Source organism: Solanum stenotomum, chromosome 3, assembly GCF_019186545.1.
Source record: "Solanum stenotomum isolate F172 chromosome 3, ASM1918654v1, whole genome shotgun sequence".
NCBI lineage: Eukaryota > Viridiplantae > Streptophyta > Magnoliopsida > Solanales > Solanaceae > Solanum > Solanum stenotomum.
Window position 1 is genome coordinate 4,314,545 of NC_064284.1, and position 18,694 is coordinate 4,333,238.

At 32.8% G+C, this 18,694-nt stretch overlaps 4 protein-coding genes across 6 annotated transcripts in view; 3 read left to right on the forward strand and 1 right to left on the reverse strand.

Annotated features, from left to right (window-relative positions):
- Positions 1–1,747, forward strand: part of LOC125858423 (uncharacterized) — an 8,210-nt gene extending 6,463 nt beyond the window's left edge. For both annotated transcript variants that reach the window (XM_049538197.1, XM_049538196.1), the window contains 2 exons: positions 180–337; positions 1,343–1,747. In XM_049538197.1, the coding sequence (XP_049394154.1) occupies positions 180–337; positions 1,343–1,591 (407 nt within the window). In that variant the 3' untranslated portion in view covers positions 1,592–1,747. The remainder of the gene's footprint in view (positions 1–179; positions 338–1,342) is intronic.
- Positions 1,748–2,129: 382 nt separating this feature from the next.
- On the reverse strand, positions 2,130–5,275 carry LOC125858431 (surfeit locus protein 1). 2 transcript variants are annotated; one of them, XM_049538213.1, is made up of 6 exons: positions 5,057–5,275; positions 4,842–4,942; positions 4,385–4,623; positions 3,366–3,537; positions 2,995–3,278; positions 2,130–2,484 (listed from the first exon to the last, which is right to left on the reverse strand). In XM_049538213.1, the coding sequence occupies exons 1-6, from the start codon at positions 5,193–5,195 to the stop codon at positions 2,415–2,417; spliced, it is 1,005 nt and encodes a 334-aa protein (XP_049394170.1). In that variant the 5' UTR covers positions 5,196–5,275; the 3' UTR covers positions 2,130–2,414. The 2 variants fall into 2 exon arrangements, with proteins under 2 accessions (XP_049394170.1, XP_049394171.1); XM_049538214.1 differs by having other exon boundaries at positions 4,842–4,936; positions 5,057–5,265.
- A 41-nt stretch (positions 5,276–5,316) lies between these two features.
- On the forward strand, positions 5,317–13,487 carry LOC125858435 (geranylgeranyl transferase type-2 subunit beta 1-like). The gene is made up of 10 exons (XM_049538221.1): positions 5,317–5,498; positions 9,734–9,788; positions 10,671–10,821; positions 11,024–11,140; positions 11,401–11,467; positions 11,673–11,821; positions 12,035–12,168; positions 12,250–12,348; positions 12,464–12,539; positions 12,885–13,487. The coding sequence occupies exons 1-7, from the start codon at positions 5,332–5,334 to the stop codon at positions 12,109–12,111; spliced, it is 783 nt and encodes a 260-aa protein (XP_049394178.1). The 5' UTR covers positions 5,317–5,331; the 3' UTR covers positions 12,112–12,168; positions 12,250–12,348; positions 12,464–12,539; positions 12,885–13,487.
- Positions 13,488–14,215: 728 nt separating this feature from the next.
- Positions 14,216–15,918, forward strand: LOC125858437 (non-specific lipid transfer protein GPI-anchored 3). Its single transcript, XM_049538224.1, has 3 exons — positions 14,216–14,588; positions 15,294–15,344; positions 15,618–15,918. The coding sequence occupies exons 1-3, from the start codon at positions 14,216–14,218 to the stop codon at positions 15,728–15,730; spliced, it is 537 nt and encodes a 178-aa protein (XP_049394181.1). The 3' UTR covers positions 15,731–15,918.
- The last annotated feature ends 2,776 nt before the right edge of the window (positions 15,919–18,694 follow it).

The window sequence follows — 18,694 nt, forward strand, 5'->3', positions numbered from 1 at the left end:
GGTGGTCAAGGAGAGTTTGAAGTTTTTGGACAAAGAGAACAGTTGTCCAGCTGTCCTACAATGGGTACATTATTACTGTTTGTCAGAATTGTCCAACTTTGTTAGGTTGATAAAACACCTCAGTTGTGAATTTCCTGTTAGGTGTTGGTTGATTAATGAAACTTCTTTATAATTGACAGAGGATTCATGGATGGGGAGATCACTATTTGTGCTTGGGAGGCATCTACTTCTGTGCATGGAAGATGTAATCCTGCTTGGTTCCCTTTCTGAGAGTGCATCTTGCTCCTCCTATTTCTCGTTGGACTCTTGTTGTTCCATTGTCAGCGTGTCAGAAGTGGTAATAATATTGTTTTTGAGCATTTGTTTCTTATCAATCTAGTATCATGTTTTTCTTTTCAATAAATCAATCTAGCAACATCTTATACATGGTAACGTCAATAGTGTTCACCCCTTGGTTGTTGAACTATTTGTACATCTTTATCATATGTCTTTTTATATGGTTCACCTTTCCTTCATGTCATTTGGTATCAAGTATAACTCAGTGTTGCTGCCGTGCTTGTGCACATAATTTTGTGTCAATGCAATTGATCCCGCCGCCTAAATATAGAAAAAGAATCATTCGGAATATGAAAAACCATAAAAGTTGTCTATTTTAGTTTATTACCATATTTATTGACTATATCACATCACTGATCAGATGATTTTCGAGACAAATTTAGTGGTTATTTCAACAAGTTATATATTTTCCCAACAATTGTGAGGGTGCAAAAAGTCTTGAGTTCAGGATCTGCTGCAAGCACTGATTTTTTAAACCTTCTCTAACCATTTCCTTTCAACAGATGCCAGTAAGGTATATAATTTGACTTCTTATATTCAATTTAGAGTAGCAGGTTGTGACAAACTCTGAGGTGGGTTTGCAAATTTCTTTTCTATTAACTGGCCAAACTGATGCGCAACCTCTTCAATCTAATACAGAAACCAAATTGCCTTTGTGACTCAGCTGTAAGGTCTAAGATTTGCCCATGGAATTTAGAGACAACAGAATATAGTTATTACTAGTTGACACAAACCAAGAATCCTATTTAGTTCAGATTAAGGTTCTGAAACTGTTTAATTCTTATTATAGTGTGTTTTTGGGTCTATTGCTGACTGTTCTTTAATTTCTTGGGTATAAGAAATCATTTTATGACTGCTTTCACCATGTCTTATTTTGGTTGTTTAGGCAATACTGGTTGATTTGTAGGATCTTATGGGTTGTAGATTTCTCAACATAAAAATTTACTTGGAAATGCATCTTTCTTGTATAACACAGCTGATGGTATGGATTTCCTTCAACTCTCAGGTAATCGAAACCACAGATTGCTATTGCGTGACCTTGACTTTGGAAGGTGTCATGTCCGAGTTCCCCCTTTCATTGAAGGAGGGCAAGGTAGTCAAAAATACGAAACTCATGAAGAGAAAACCTGTCTCAGGTCCCCTGAAATGGAAGCTAAAATGGTTTTCAGAAGAAAGTCTCTTCAAGTTTGTGGCTTTATTGAAAGCATTACATAGTGAAGCAACCACAAGTGCACTATTTGTCTACTGTTATTAAAGCGAGCAAAATCTGTTTTGTTTTCTTTCTCAGTTCTTTTTTATATTCATTTCATTCTTTGGCCTGATATACTCTTCCTGTTCCCCTAGGCAGTGTTGTATTTGCTTTCCTTTTATTTCGGTTGTTGTGTTTTCCATTCTTTGATTTATTGTGTAGGCAGCGATTTGTTGTAAAAAGCATATGGAAAGGGAAATTAGTACATTTAATATCAGTTTGTTTCGGAGATCCTTTTTTTACTAAGTTTCACAGTTAAGTTTTACATTTGTTTAAAAGGGACTTTCGGCTTGACTTGGTTTACTATATCAATCCTAATGGCAATCTCCTGTAAACCCAACTTGAGCAAACCTCATAGAGAAAATATAGCTAAAACCCTCCTACATAGAATCGAAAAAATGTCTATTCAAGAACAACATTAACAGCATAATCAGTGTAATTCCACATGTGGGACAGTGTATATAATTTCTCAAAACTCTTAAATCAAAGAAAGCATTTTTGTAAGAAGAATTATCAAAACAAAATTTAACTTATCAAACAACTCTTAGATGACAAAATCTTGAGAATATTACTAAATCGACATTATTGGGTTGGTATCACTTAAAAAAAATGGGTTGCATTCGCCTGTAGAATGTAGGAGAAAAAGGATTGAAGGTCTAAGACGAGTTGAAAATATAGCAGCTTTTCTCTCCTTAGAGATGGTCGATGACATGAAAGCTATTCTGTGATATTCTCAAGGGCCCTGGGGCGCAAATTAGCAGCATTGCCTCAACGACTAGCTGATCTTACATTGCCAAAATACCCTCAAAGGAACAAGTTCAAACGTTTGCTATCTCCGGGTTTTCTTTGACTGTAGCCTCTTATAAGCCATAAACGTCACAGCAGCTGACAGAGAATACCTTGCAAAAAATTAGAGAAGTCGTTCAGAAAATACACAAAAAGAACAAATAAATACAGGAGAAGTCTGCAACATGTAGGTGTAATCCAATTGAATGCTAATTCTGAGTTATAAACTTCTAAATAATTAGTCTTAGTAGGTTGTCACATCATAAATACTAGTGAAACTATTTCATGCATGTGAAGTCTAGTAAAACCAGGAAATGATGCTTGCGAATAATCTTTCATCTTTGCTGACTTGTTGGGAATCCAATATTAGCTCATCAAAACTTGACAAAAAAAGACATGACAATAAACCTAGATGTAAAAAGTTGGAAAAGGGAAACAAAATTTTAGTGAGATGAAATTTCGATCAAGTTTAGGTACACAATTTTACATGGTAATTTCTTTCGATAAAAGCATTAGCACTAGACAGAGACAAGGGGCCTCAATAAGATGAGAGAAATAGCCAATATATTAATGGTAAAAAGACTCAGAAGCATGTATCAGAACATATATCGAACAGGGAATACCATGTAAATGTGTAGTTAAGATGATCTTGTGGCATTACAGAACTCCGAACCAATGTGTTTGTATCCTTTGGAATTGGATAAGGATTGCTTGGGTCGACATTATCATTGATGGCTTCAATGTAGAGTGTGTTCTCAGGGAGTCCACAAGCACGAGCAATGGCTGAAACATCAACATAGAACCACTGGAAGGAATTGGGATCATTTGCTGGAACAAATATACTTGGCTTCTCACTTCCTCTGATGACTCCAATCACTTCTGTGGGTTTAACAGTTGGAACTTGATCCTGTTGATTGAATGTATTGCCATCAGGTGCCATGTTCAGATTACACACAACTTTAATCAGGAAATTAAAGTAAGAAAAGAGAACAACCTCTTCTACTTTATTCTTTTTTGAAGAAAACATCCACCAGGAGCTCTTTCCACTCTCTTGAGATGGCGGTGCAATACTTGAAGGTTGTTCATCAGCCGCAGCCATTTCCAAAGACTTGTCTCTCCAATTCCGGGGGACCCATCCCCTATTGACAAGAATTGGTGCCTGCACACTGGAAGGAAGTTGATATGATTAGACCGAATTAACCACTCATGCAGCTGCCAGACATGAATTTGAAGTGATTTTTCTCATATGATTCAGAATTCAAATGAAAAGGTGCCAAAACTGTAAATGCATACAGAAAACGTAATCTTGGAGAGAAACTAGATGATAGTATGATGGTTGGGTTAAGGCCTACAAAGGTAAGGAGTGTAAAAAAGGCAGTAGATGGTGTGAATTAGTTGCATAAACAATCTAGAAACCAATAAAATTAATCAAATAAATCCACTCATCTCAATCCTAAACCAATCCGAAGAGTATTTAAATAAAAATAAATAAGAGAAACTCAATTTCATTGAATCATGATATAAGCAATAAGAAAGCTAGATGTATTGTAATATAGTATAGTAGTTGAGCTAATACATACATAAGTGATTCAAGTGAAGTTATGAGAGGTATACACTACACACAAAAAATGATGCACCAGCTTAGATTAAAGGAATTAAATTCTTGTTAATGAGAAAGCTATCTTTGGACCTTATAAATGGCAATATTGGTTTTTACAGGTGCAGCGAAGTACCAAAATCTTTGATCATAAAAACAGCCAAATCTTTTTGCGCTCTCTATAATAACTAGAGATTGTAAATCAGTGACATCTCAACTGCTATTCAGTAACTTCCTTTTAACATGTACTGAGTGACTAGATGTAGCAATTTATTTATTTTGGTGACTAAACCCTATTTAACTGTTTTTTTTTTCAGGAATCCTATTTAACTTTCACTGAGATATCAACAAAGCTTGAGCAAGAAGTACAAACCTAATGCACAAAACTATACTGACTTAGTCTTATGTACATGTACCTCTTAGGATCATTTGCCAAAGGCATGAGAGGAGTAATAACATAGTAACCATTTTCAGTCACCCCTGAAATGCTTCTGGAGCGTGGCCCTATGAAAATGGACTTCTTCTCATCAAACACTCCTCTACATAGTACCCTGCAGAACTCCAAGGAATCCACATTTTCACCTGAAGGAGAAACCTCATTGCAGTTTAGAGGATCCATTCGCAATCGATTTTGTCTGTACTCAAGCATTTCAATCTGCAAATAGTGATCAATGTTTGCAATTTCTTTCTCAGGCAATCTGGCATTAACTGAAACTATAGCGAACTAACCACACTCCAGACTTTAGATACAGTGATTGAACAAACCAAGCAACAAAAAGTATCCATCGAAAACAAAATTGCATCAACAGCATTTTTCATCGCGCTTCCTTTAGAAAATAGAAATGATAAAATCTCCCGAAAAGAAGTATTCACCTTATCTTGCCTTCTGATGATCTGCCAAGAGCCAAGGCCAAAGGTGATGACCCCCGGTACGAAGAGCAGTAAGTTTGACCATTTTGAAGGTCCACCTCTCTCTGAGGAATACAAACAAACAGGCAGTGATTCAGATAACCTAAATTCCGGAAATAAGATAAAAATGATTAAAAAATTACAATATTTGCTTGAGGGAGAAAGGAGAAGGCGGTGACCTGGAGGTTGAGTTTCAGTCACAGAGATGGCAGGAGCTGAAGCAGCGGCGGAGGATAACCGGAGCTGTAATGCTTGTGTAGTCTCACCACTTCGCCGGAGAAGATTTCTGGTTAGGGTTTTAGATATGGAAGCTGCCATGATCGTATTGAAGCTACCATTCGGAATGTCGTCGTTTTGATTGAAATTCGCAAAAAGTTTATGGGCGAATGTGAAAATTACAGAACACTAAAAGGGCTTAACTGTAATTTCATCTAAACATTAACCGATAACAGAGATGGACTATAAGGCCCATTCCCTGACGGGCCCAATTAGGGCTCTTTTCACTTCAACTTTACCCTTCATAAATCTCAGATCCAAATTCGTTTCTGTAATTTGGTCTTCTTCTGCCGCCGCGCCGGCTATCATCTCATTCTCTTGCCGGAAAATAGTGTCGTCGATCTTGTGAGTTCAAATTTTTTTTATTATATTATGTCATAGAAAAAAAGGCAATGAGTGTGCAAACTGCGCTTTAAAAGGAGTAGCGCAATCAGCCATTTACGTTGCCGATAACATGCCGTTCCGGCGTGAGTTTATATGCTTGCATGTGTCGTTCTTTATTACGGCTTGTGCACTAATAAGCTCGTAAATCCATTCTTCTTTCTTATTTTTCAAATTTATCGTGCATACCATAGATTAGGAAGAAAACATAATAGTTTGTGGTAAATTACAAATTTTGATTATGAAATTCAAATTTCAGGATTAAATCCTAGTTCATATAACTAAACAAAACTAAAAGTGGATGTGCAAAATCTAAATTAAAGTGAAAGGAAGAAGTTTGGTAAAATGGATTCAAACTAGAGTTGCTCAGCTACTTATCGATTTGTGAACATGTGAAATTGTTAAAAGATATTGGTTAATGGATTATTGATCATTATTAGTTCGATCATGGTATTATACATTGAGAATTACAGTAACTAAAACTCAAAAGTTTAACCAACTCTGTATTGCCATTTTAGCAGCTTAAGCTTAACCTCTAGCTGATTATAGCAATTTAAGCAAAGATCTAATAGATTTCTCATACATTTTGGTCGTTCCAACAACTAAGTAACATCTATAGCCATTGATTCTTGTGCAGATTATAGCAATCAAAAAAACTGAAACAAACCCGAATTCACAAGTACTCTTAACATTATATAAACTTTGATAGCCAAATTATAATAACAACAACTAGAGATGAGAGAAATGAACTTGACCAGCCTCTGGGCCATCTGTGTTCACAACAGAACTATTAGATTTTACGAATTACATCAAAGCAACTGCATAAAACAACAACAATGCAGTACAAGTATAGAGTGCCTCTACTGAGAGAAATCGTGAGGTACTAAGGTGAGAATGAGAAATGAACTAAACCGAGGCCTGAATCAATAGCACGATCTCGAACAGTTAAACCAATAGTATAACCAAATTATCGATTTGGGGTGTGTTTGGTATGGAGGAAAATGTTTTCCTATTTTCTTTTGTTTGGTTGCAACAAAATGTTGGGAAAACATTTTCCTAAATGACTTGTTTTCCTAAAATCAGCGGAAAACGACTTCCGTAACAAGTCTGCGGAAATCATTTTCCGGAAAAGAAGTCGACGCGCAACACAAGCGAATTTCACCCCAGCCTACGCCCTTGCCCACCCTCAAACGTAGTGAAGGAGCGCTGTTTCTCCATTATTTCTCCAGCTTGTTCCTCTCCAAATTTAGGGTTTCCATTGTTGTTCTTCTCATTCATATTCCTGTAAGAATTTCGAAGGTATGCTTTCAATAATTCTTCAAAATATTCATCTTTCACTTGCTTTTCTGCTGAAATACTTGCTCATGTGCTTGAATTTGACTTTACTTGGTGAATTTATGCATTGGATTCGATATTTTTTGGTAAATCTATGAATTGTGGCCTTTTGCTTTTGATTATTTCATATTTTTCTGGGATTTGGCCCAAGTATGTTTGGCTGTGTGTGTAATGTATCTGTTCATTCTTTGATAGTTGAGCCGGAGATATGTAGATCTGAAATAGGATTTTAGATTCTAGTTTGTGGATTCTAAGGAAAAGTTGAAAAGAGTTATTGGGTAATTTGGAGGAAAGACATTTTAATTCTCTGCTGGTTTTGGTATTGATTTCCTCAAAATTGATCAGCCGTTACTATATGCCTTGGCAGACTTTCTTATTATGTTCTTTTCTTTGTTATATCATAAACACAATTACATTATACTGGTCGTTGGAACAGATGGATATGACAAACAAAGATGAAGATGATGCAATAGTTGGAGCTGTAGCTACATCTGTTTTAGCTTTCGGAGTTGCAATTAATGTAGCCTATAATAATCAAAGTAGCATTCCTCGAGAACCTTATACGAATAAAGATCAAGAAAGGGAATTTTACATGAATAGTATTTTGAATGGAAGTGATGTTCATTGTATAGGACAGATAAGGATGAGCAAGCATGTGTTTTATGAACTATGCAATGCTCTTAGAAGAAATAATTTGTTGTTTTCAACCAAAAACATGTCTATTCAAGAACAAGTATTAATATTTTTAGAGATCGTTGGTTTTAATGAACGATTTCGCAAGATTGGATCACACATCTATAGGTCAATCGAATCTATTCATCGATGCTTTCACACGGTACTTCAAGCAGTTTTGAAGCTCTACCCTATCCTTATAAAACCATCAGATGGTACTATTCAACCGGAGATAAGGAACAACTATCGATATTATCCATGGTTTGCTGTAAGTGACATACTAAAATTTCAAAATTTAAATCATTTTATGAAAATAGTACATATTATTAACTTAGTTGTATATAGAACTGTGTAGGAGCAATAGATGGCACACATGTGCTTGCATCTGTTCCTATTGAACAACAAAGTAGATTTCGTGGTCGAAAAGGCACAACAACACAAAATGTATTGGCTACCATCAACTTTAATTTGAAGTTCACGTATGTACTAGCTGGTTGGGAAGGATCTACTCATGACTCTCGCATATTAAATGATGCATTAGAGAGACCACATGGGTTTCAAATCCCCCAAGGTATCTTATTCAATCTAAAAAAATTCCTTGCTCACCAACCAAACACTAGAAATTGTTTTCCGGAAAATGTTTTCCACTCACTAACCAAACATAAGAAAACAAGTTAAAAATCAACTTGTTTTCCAAGAAAACATTTTCCAGGAAAACATTTTCCTTCATACCAAACACACCCTAAAAGTATGAAGTTTCTACGAACATCGTGAAATGCATGCTTGATAAAAAGAATAATATATAAATAAAATGTCATAAATTATTAAATATTTGACAAAAATATAATATATCAAGTCTAATTAAAAATCATGTGCAATGTAAATTCAATATTACTAAAACAAATGAAATTGAAAATATAACATAGGTTATAAATTCAAAACAAAAAATTTAACATAATACTCTTATAACAAATTTCAACATAGCAATAAATATGATTTATTTTTATTTTTTCTTAATAAAGAAAACATAAGTCTATAACCTTACTTAACAATAAATTTTATTTTAATTTAAAAATTAGAATAGTAATAAAATTATGCTAATGAGAAAATAAGCATGGCATAAAGAAATAGATAATACAAGAAAATTACATAGAATCACGTACAGTAAGGTTGAGAACAAGAAGAAAATGAAATATAGTAATATAAAATAAAAAATAAACTTTTGCAAATTTTTAGAATAATAAAAATAAAAAAGAACTTAAAATAATAGAAGTAAAAAAAATTAAAACAAAAAAATAAAAGTAGAAATAAAAAAAAGAAATTAAAAAGTAATCAGGTGGTAATTACACCATGTAATTACCAGCAATTCACAGTCTCTGCCTGTGAATTGTAGAATGTAATTATCCCCTGCCAATTACACCAATTACCTGCTGACCAAGTAATTACCTGTCCTTCTAAACAGGACAAGACAGTGTAATTACACCAATTACACCAAATCCAATTACCAGGGTGTCCTTCCAAACAGGCCCTATATGAAATCCAACAAAACAAGTTAGTGCAAAAATTAGGCAATATATTGGACAACTGAAAATATTTTAGTTTCTACACTCTCATGCTATTTCCAATTAATGTTATTTTTATTTTACGATTCTGTCTAATCAACAGTTGTAGTATAATTTATTAAATATTTTATAAAAATACAAAAATATTTATTAATTTTTAACAAATTAAAAGGACCAAAACTGTTCAAAAGTTGCACAAATATGGTGCGTTAGTTTCCTCACTCAAAAGATTAGGGACTGATCGCGAAAACATCAAAAGAAGTCTCTTCTTCTCTTTCTGTCTTTCACATTCAAGTCACCCCAAACTCGTCGAATCCAATTTGTAACAGGTGATTTCTCTGTCAAGATTCTCCATTCCAGTCTTTTGTTCTTCTTAATTCTTTTGATCAACTGTTTGTATCAATTATTATTCAGTTGCATGCTGATTTTTGTAAAAATCTCTTCACTGTAGTCTTCAAAATCGCAATCTAAGTGAAAATTACTTGGCGATTTGCCATATTATCTATCAACTTGGTTCGAAGATATTGCAGAAGTTTGGTTTTGGGAGGGCTGTGTTATAGGGATGAAAATAGGATATTTATTCTTTTCTCTCCTTTGATAATTTTGAGTTCTGATTCATTATGATTGCAGGATGGGGGAGCTGCTGGTGGGGAAGCATGTTAAGTACATTATAACAGTTGAGAAGGTACTCATTTGTTTCATGTCTACTAATTTTCCTCTGCCTCTCTGATTTGATATGTATAAATCTGAGCTTAGGTGGTAGTTCCACCCTGATCCAATTTGTCGCTCATATAGCTGTGTATTCTAACCAAACAACTAGGCTCCTTTCAAAGGGGTTAATACTTTGAACAAGTTAAATAGGATTTTCCTGTAGGGAGATACCTGTGAAACTAGGAAAGTACATCGGGATGATTGTAAGACAGTTGTGAAGAAAACATAGAATGGTTTGTAGGCATTAGCTATTATATTCTGCTCTACTTGCTAAAGTATGATGGATCCTTCTTAAGCATCCTAGTATCATTTGTGTTAGAGTACTCCAGACTAGTATTTTAGGAACTTCCAGTGTTTGGATTGTCTCAATTGTCAAGTTCAAAATTATGGTTGTCATATTTGGAAGGATATCATATCCAGCCTTAAAGAAGTTGACCATGGAGTTGTTTGGAATGGCTCTGGATTCCCCCTTTTGGTCTGGTATAGCTTGGAACTTTCTGATATGATTGACTGTGGGATTGATCCTCAAGATTTAATCCCTCACAGTTAACGACACCCTTGATACCTGAAAACGGTGGCATTTCACCTGTAATATATTCTTGTTTAAGTGGGTATATTAAGACTAGCATTTCTGTTGTTCTGGTTTCATCTTCCATCAAACAGAAGAAATGTGACTTTGTGCAAATGCCCCGTATATTCTCCTCATATTCTCACGGTTGTGAGATGATTCCTTTGTACGTATTATTCATGGAATTTAAGTACTTGATGGAGTTCCTTTCTTTTCCGCCACCCACTAAGGCTCTTCTCATGGTACTCTATCATTTGATTTCTCTAATACGTTCCTGTATACCTTTAGAGGAAAGATGATTTTGAATCTGTGGTGATGGAGCATTTGAGATTAAATGGGGCATACTGGGGATTGACAACTCTGGATATCATGGGCAAGCTTTCTGCTGTGGAGCAAGATGAAGTTATTTCATGGGTCATGCAGTGCCAACATGAATCTGGTTTGTGTCTCGCACTTCGTTCTTGCTTTCTCACAATGATTTTTTTGTCTGTATTTCCAAATGCTGCTGCTATACTGTACCCACTGCTTTTGTAATGGATGTTGCTTTTCTCTTTTCTTTTTTCCTTGAGAGGTAGTTACTTCCATGTTTTGATCTACTTGATCTGTATGTAGCCTTACTTCTCTATTTGTATAATATGCAGGTGGATTTGGTGGTAATATTGGACATGATCCACATGTTCTGTATACACTTAGTGCTATTCAAGTCTTGGCGTTATTTGATAAAATATATGTCCTTGACATTGATAAGGTGTCAAATTGTATCCTAGTTCATGTCACATTTACAATTGTTTTTGAGGTTCTGTGTACATATCCTTTCGATCTATGTATTACATCCGTGAACTTTGCTGCAATGCTAGCATTTAGAGAATGTGCAATGTTAACCTCACAAAACCAAAACATGTGGTTAAGTTAACATCAAGAGTACTCATCACAACAGTGGCATTCTCGACATTGGCAATTGGAAGTACTATTAAGAAATTTGGGTGTGACGAAGTGGTGGACTTAACATTTCAGCTAGATATTGCAGGTCTGCAAAATGAAGATGGATCATTTTCTGGTGATATATGGGGTGAAGTTGATACACGGTAGCTGCTTCTTACTTTGTTTGCTATTATAAATTTCGGATCCTTTATTTGGTTTCTCGTTTTAAAATTTACTTATAATGCCAAGGATTAAGCCATATATCTTTTTTCGTCAAAAAAGAAAAGGTATATACATGTGTTTTTCTTTTGGAACGTAATATCCTTCTTTTGGGAATTGAAAATATGATGACCTAAATATATTGTGTAGGTTCTCTTACATTGCGATCCTTTCACTCGCATTGCTGCACCGGTTAGATAAGGTTGATGTTGGAAAAGCAGTGAAATATATCTTAAGTTGCAAGAATGTGGATGGTGGATTTGGATGCACACCGGGAGCAGAATCTCATGCGGGGAAAAGTATGTCACATATAAAAAACATGCATTTTATCATACTACTAATGGCTTCTAACTGAATGACAAATGAGAGCGTTGATATACTTAGCGTTGGCCCTTTGTTGGTTTTCAACCTGTTTGTTCCACTTAGCATCCATATATCCACCAGTCTTCTTCTTATTTGAGTTGTGTATTGCTGCGTTACTGAGAGCAATTTCGACTATGCTACCATTGCAGTTTTCTGTTGCGTGGCAGCTCTCGCAATTACAGGGTCTCTACATCATGTTGATAAGGACCTCCTTGGTTGGTGGTAATGTGAAAGACAAGTCAAATCTGGGGGTCTAAATGGGCGCCCAGAGAAGCTTCCTGATGTTTGTTACTCTTGCTACATTGAATTTTTTATTGACAGGTCAGTTTTGAGTTTTACTGAGGGTCATGTTGTTGCTTCTCAGGTCTGCTACTCTTGGTGGGTTCTCTCCAGCTTAATTATGATCGACAGGGTTCATTGGATTGACAAGGGAAAGCTTGTAAAATTTATTTTGGACTGTCAGGTTACATTCGAATATAACAACTCCCTTCACTTGAAGCTTGGCATTGAATACTATATCTTTGTGTAGTTGTCCAACATTTTTGTAAAGCCTGAGTTATATTCCTTTCACAATGTAGGACAAGGAGAATGGTGGAATTTCAGATAGGCCAGATGATGCAGTTGATGTCTTCCATACTTACTTTGGACTCGCTGGTAAGGGACATATGACATTTTTGTATTGTGAAATAGCTAATGTGTATTTTTCTTACGATTATATGACGGTCCATATGGCTGTTGAAAAGGATCTATCATCTGAATTGTGTTGTCTCCATTGGTGTAGCTATCAAATATGATCTCTCTTGGCCTTTTTAATATGCTGTGTATTGAAGTGATTAAACTATATCAAGTATGAAACTAGAAGCAAATTTTGAAGGATATTCCTGGAAACATTTTCTAAGCTCTACTGCAGTTGTTTTTCTATTGTTGATGACAATTTAGATTGACCTTTAACGACCCAAGTGTTTAAACTTATTCCTTTGATTTTCTTCTGCAACCCAGGACTTTCACTTCTTGAATATCCAGGAATAAAGCCGATAGATCCTGCTTATGCCTTGCCTGTTGATGTTGTAAACCGAGTTATGCTTGGCAGATAATTGTTGGGTTTTTGCTCCATTCTAGCTCATAACAGCATTCTCTTGATATGAGATTAGCAGAAACAGTTTCCCTTGATGAAAGGTGGTTTGCGTTACCAATGCTGCAACATTTTCATCATAATGGCTCTTTCAGGAAGAAACAAACCTAAAGCGGATCCAGGATTTTAACTTGATGGGCTCAGCCTCTGTAGTTTTCAGCACTTAACTCATTATAATTCTTAAGTTACAGGTTCAGATTTGATATCTGTTGCTATTTTAGTGATTTTTCGTTTATATAATTATACTCTTATCGAAAATACTGGCATCATATGAATCCGTACCCTGAAAACTACATCTTGTAGCAAGCAGCAACAATGTGATAGTTGTACCAACTTCTACAATGTTAAACTAAACAAGGAAGTTGTTTGGTTTGAATTCAAGTTATGACGGGATTAGTTATGATGGGATAAATTATGATGGAATAAGTTATGTTTTTAATTGAGTGTTTGGTTTGTTGTATTCAAAATAATAGGCTTTGCATAAATTTTAAGGACAATTTTTTTTTTACAAAAGTACCCTTCATGAATATGAAAAGTGATGTATAAAAAAGGTTTAAAAGGAAATTTTTGTCATTTACTTGTTTTATTCTGGGATAAGTTATACTGGACATGTCAATCAAACAGTAAATTAAGTGGCACTATAATTTAATCCGTGGACTATTTTATGTAATCTTTCACACCAAATGACCTCTTGCATTATATTTAGTGGAACAATATTCTTTTCGTGTTTCTGGCATGGTCATATTTATCTTGAAATTGCAGTTATCTTAAAGGAAACTTAATGTTTGCACTACATTTATGAATGCAATATACATGTCTTTGATATAAGCTTTTATTTCCTAATCATAACTACGTGTTATGTATTCTTATTATAATTTGTGACCATTAGTGTTAAATTTCCAAGTTTAATTAAATGGCCGCAGACCTTAATAAGTAAAAAAAATTGCCTAAATTTTAGTAATTTAATGTAGGGACTTGGTCACCACCAGTAATAACGAAAATTATGGAATGTTCTAGATACAGACACACGGATAGCACAAATAATAGATTAAAAAATGATTATGTTTTTTGTAACTGCCTGAAAATACGGTTTGAAATAAAATAAGCAGTTACCTTACATTTTAACATTCCTCCTATATATATGCACATTTCCAATAACCTCATATCACATATATTCATATTCCAAGAGAATTAACCCATGGCAGCATATCCCAAATCATGTGTTGTTGTGATTTTGACATGTTTTTTGATGGGTTTTTCTCATGGAATTCATCTGGATAAAAATACGATCGTTGCGTTTTTAGCTAGTGGTGTTGGTAGTGGTAGTGTTTCTGCAATGCCATGCGTGCAAAAACTAATGCCATGTCAACCAGCATTGGCAGCACATATGAAAAATCCTCCAGCAACATGCTGTATGCCATTGAAAGAAATGATATCAAATGATGCACAATGCCTTTGCACTGTGTTTGGTAATTCTGATGTCATGAAAAGTATGAATGTAACTCAAGATGAAGCTTTAAATTTTGCAAAAGCTTGTGATGCTAAACCTGATCTTTCCCTTTGCAAAAAAGGTACCCTCTTATTCTATGAATTTAATTGAATCCATTACATCTAATTCAAACTATGTATATATATAAATGCTTAGAAAAGGTATGATCACATGTTATTACTAGCACTCTTCCTTTTATTACGTGAATCACTCTCCACATTTATTAGAGTAAAAATAAAGGTAGTGATATACGTCTATCTTTGAGAATTGACTGAGTAGGTTGGGTGAGTGGTTTTCCACATGGAGATTTGTGATCGATTGCCCCTTGCTCGATTAGAGCTTATCGCATCAGGCTTGCTTAATGCGATTTATATCTCCTTTATGAGTAGGTTTACTCTGCACATTCAAAAGACATGCATATTTCTCTGAAGGTCAAAAAACAAAAAAAAAAAGGAAAAGGTGGAAAAAATAATTAGTTTTTATCTTAATTTTTCTTAAATGACCAATTATTTTTAGTCAGGGTCATGATAACTAATTAAATGGACCGAGGGAATATTACAAAAGATTTTTAGCAATTTAAGATAATGTGGATAAAAGATCCATTTTTTTTTTTAAAAAAATCAAATAGATTTTGTTGCTAATATATGCCTGTGAGATAATATATCTTATAGATTTGAAATTTTTAAAAAGCTTATCAGTAAATATTCTTTGAGCATGTGATAATTAGTCTAATAATTAATTTTCTTGTAACTAACCTGAGTATTTCTTTTTATATGCATAAATATAGCCCATGGTGAAGCTTCAGCTCCATCTCCCGCTACTTCTTCAGATACTAACGGTAAATATCTTAACAACTTATGACGTTTCAATTAATTATATCACGCTTCGTATGATTAATAATTTTATTATTTTATCTCTATTCATTCCATTTAGACATTGCTTTGACACTTCTACATTTGTATGTATATATTAGTGTAAACTTTAAGGTCATTTAATCAGGTGTATTGTTAACCTAACACATTAATAGTTTCAACATTTTTATTCAATCGGCTAAGTCACACGGACTCTTATTATATATCTGGCATATATAGCTTCATTTTTTTTTTTTCAGATTCGAGTTCCAGTAACAACACTGCAAGTCCACCAGCAGCAAACACAGCTAGTGTGACATCCAAATTTGGAGGATTTGTTGCTGTTGCATCTCTTATGAGTTTAGTGATATAATGTTGTTAGCATTTTAAGGATTAATCATTAATTTGCTTATTAGGAAAAGACAATGTCTCGATTATTTCACTTTTTTTAGTTTACATCACCAAAATATTTTTTTCTCTAATTATTAATGATGAGATGTGTGATGTTTAGTAGTAATTGTGTTTTGATTTGTTCTTGTTATAATTTGTTAACAACACGTTATTCTATATGAATTATTATTTCTCTTCAGTATTGATCTTATCATTAAGGAGTAACCACTTATTTTTAAATCAACATGACGATATTTTATTGGTCAGGACGCGTCATTTGTATTTCGTCGCCTAGCTGCACGACGCTTATATTGTTCTCCCACAATTCCGTTTTCACGGTTTTACATATGACATTTTTATTGGCTTTTGATTGAGATAGGAATGTTGTGTTATTTTGACACATGACATGATCCTATTGGCTTCTTGTGTGACTTGGTATGTCACGTTGTTTAATACGTGGCACTAAATTGGGCCTCTGGGATAGAAGGACATTGGGCTTAACAAAATGGACTCATCTATTGTAGTTCAAATTAATGAATTTAAATTTTAATCAAACTTATATTATTCGGACTTAAATAATTAACTCAATTCTATTAAAGGAAAAACTACATGATATAACAAACTTTGCTACATATTTAAGGCATATAGCTATAGTATATTTTATTTATTTATTATGAATTTATTTAAATATCAAATAGCAAATATGCTACTACACACTAGTATTTATATTTTCTCGCTGAGTCATTGCCCATTGATAGTATCCGTGTATTTTTTTTTTTGTATATATTTAGTTAAATCAATGTGTTCATTTGTATTGCTCATTGGTTAATATCCATATCTTTTTTAAAAAATATATTTAGTTAATATTCACTATTTTTTTATGTATATATATTAAACCATGTATTCATTTGTATGTTAGTTAACTGTATTTATTTATTTTATTTAGTATTTATATTTCTAACTTAGTATTTATGTTTTAGTTTAGCCATTATCATCAAATATCAAAAATATAAGTTTGTTTGTTTATAATGGAAAATATTTCTTAATTGGCTCATAAAATTGGACATTAGTTCATACAAATGTTTACATGTTTTATTCGTAACGACTTTTATACCTGAATATTTATTTATTAAATTAACAAAAAAAATAAAAGCACTCACTAAGCAAACAAAAACTCTTTAATAGATAATTATGTATTGTTAATTTAATAATTAGAAGTTAGAGAGTTTGAGAGCGTAATTAAAGGACAGCCAATTACAATAGCAGAAATATATTTTTAAAAAAACCTACCCATATTTTAGATACGCCTATATTCTCACATAAACTATAGTCATTAAATATCATACTTATAACTATTCCAATTTGATAACTTTAAAATTATTGTCATTTTTGTAAATTATTCTTAAATTAATCTACAATATTTATTTGAACTAATATATCTTGAATTTAATATAATTTGAATTATTTTATAAATTTATATTTAATAAGTTTTAAATAATTACAATTATATTTTCATATTATTCGACTAGAACTTACAAGCCTCTGCGTAATCATATTCGTTCAGTCTCCTATTTATTTAACGATATACGAAGAAAAATAGGAAAAGTCAATATGTTGTAAAGATATTGTTAATAATTTATATGAATGGTGATATTGTAGAAAAAGTCAACAAATTAAACTATATTGCTATTATCATCAAATAATACAACGTAGCGTGGTGGATGAAGTTATTGTTTTTTAATTAAAAATTCAGGGATCAAGTTTTAGGTATGAAAAAATTCTTGATACAAAGCGCCCCTTAAAATGAGGCACTCACTATACGGTGTGAATTCGAAATAGTCAGACTCAAAGGCAGTATGAGATTTGTAAAGAAGATACGTGAATAGTAATATCTCACTTGTTGACGGCTTATTTTAACTCGCCTACATTTAGTTCATAAAAAATGAGACATGTAGGAATTTTTTATGTATGATTTCTTTTTAATGTATATTTACAAAATAAGAACCATTATCATAAAAAATAACATGAATCATAAATCAATATATATATATATATATATATATATATATAGGTTATTGGAATAATACATGTAACTCTCGTGTATAAATATATATTTATCGTATGTATATCGTGATAATGATAAAGTACTACAAATTGTAATTTTTTTCTATGTTTGGTAAAATAAGAAAATAAAATATAATATATATAGATAAATATTGTTTTATTTAGTTATGAATATAAAATAAAAATCCTAGTAAATAAATAATTGACGTTGCATATTTTGATTTTTCACTTATTTAAATTTGATTCAACTTGTGTAATTAACCAAACAAAAAATGAAACGTGCTAAATAATTTTGTTGTTTCTTGCACTCTATCTATCTACACAACCAACAAAAGGTGGGTGAAGCTCCATTAACTTTTTGACACATAGATAAGTGGGTCATTTATCTACTTTATTTAAAGCTAGAATGCTAGCTGCCACTGACAAGAGAGAGAAAATATATTTACACAATAAATTGAGTACGTTTGTTGCTTTTCTTTTTTAATTGTTAATATTATATTAATTTTGAGATTACATCGGATATGTTATTATTGTTGTAGTTGTGTGCTAGTTTGAAGATTTTTTTTATAAACCTAGAACAAAAATAACAAAAAGTAAAATAAATTTTATAATTAATATCAATCCCATCAGAAATAATACATTTCACTAAATATATAATAATAAAATAAAAAATGATTGTGGATCCACAATATATACTTGTTGAAAAAATAAATTTTGAATTTTCTTCCTAATATTTTTATAAAATCAAAGGATGCTAAATCAAAACTACATATTTTGATGTTCAAATTGAATTTGTAATTTTTTTTTATTTAAACATTTTTGTTGATGTTAGAAAAATAGTTATATCAATCTTGAAAAGAAATAAAAATTAATTTTTCAGATC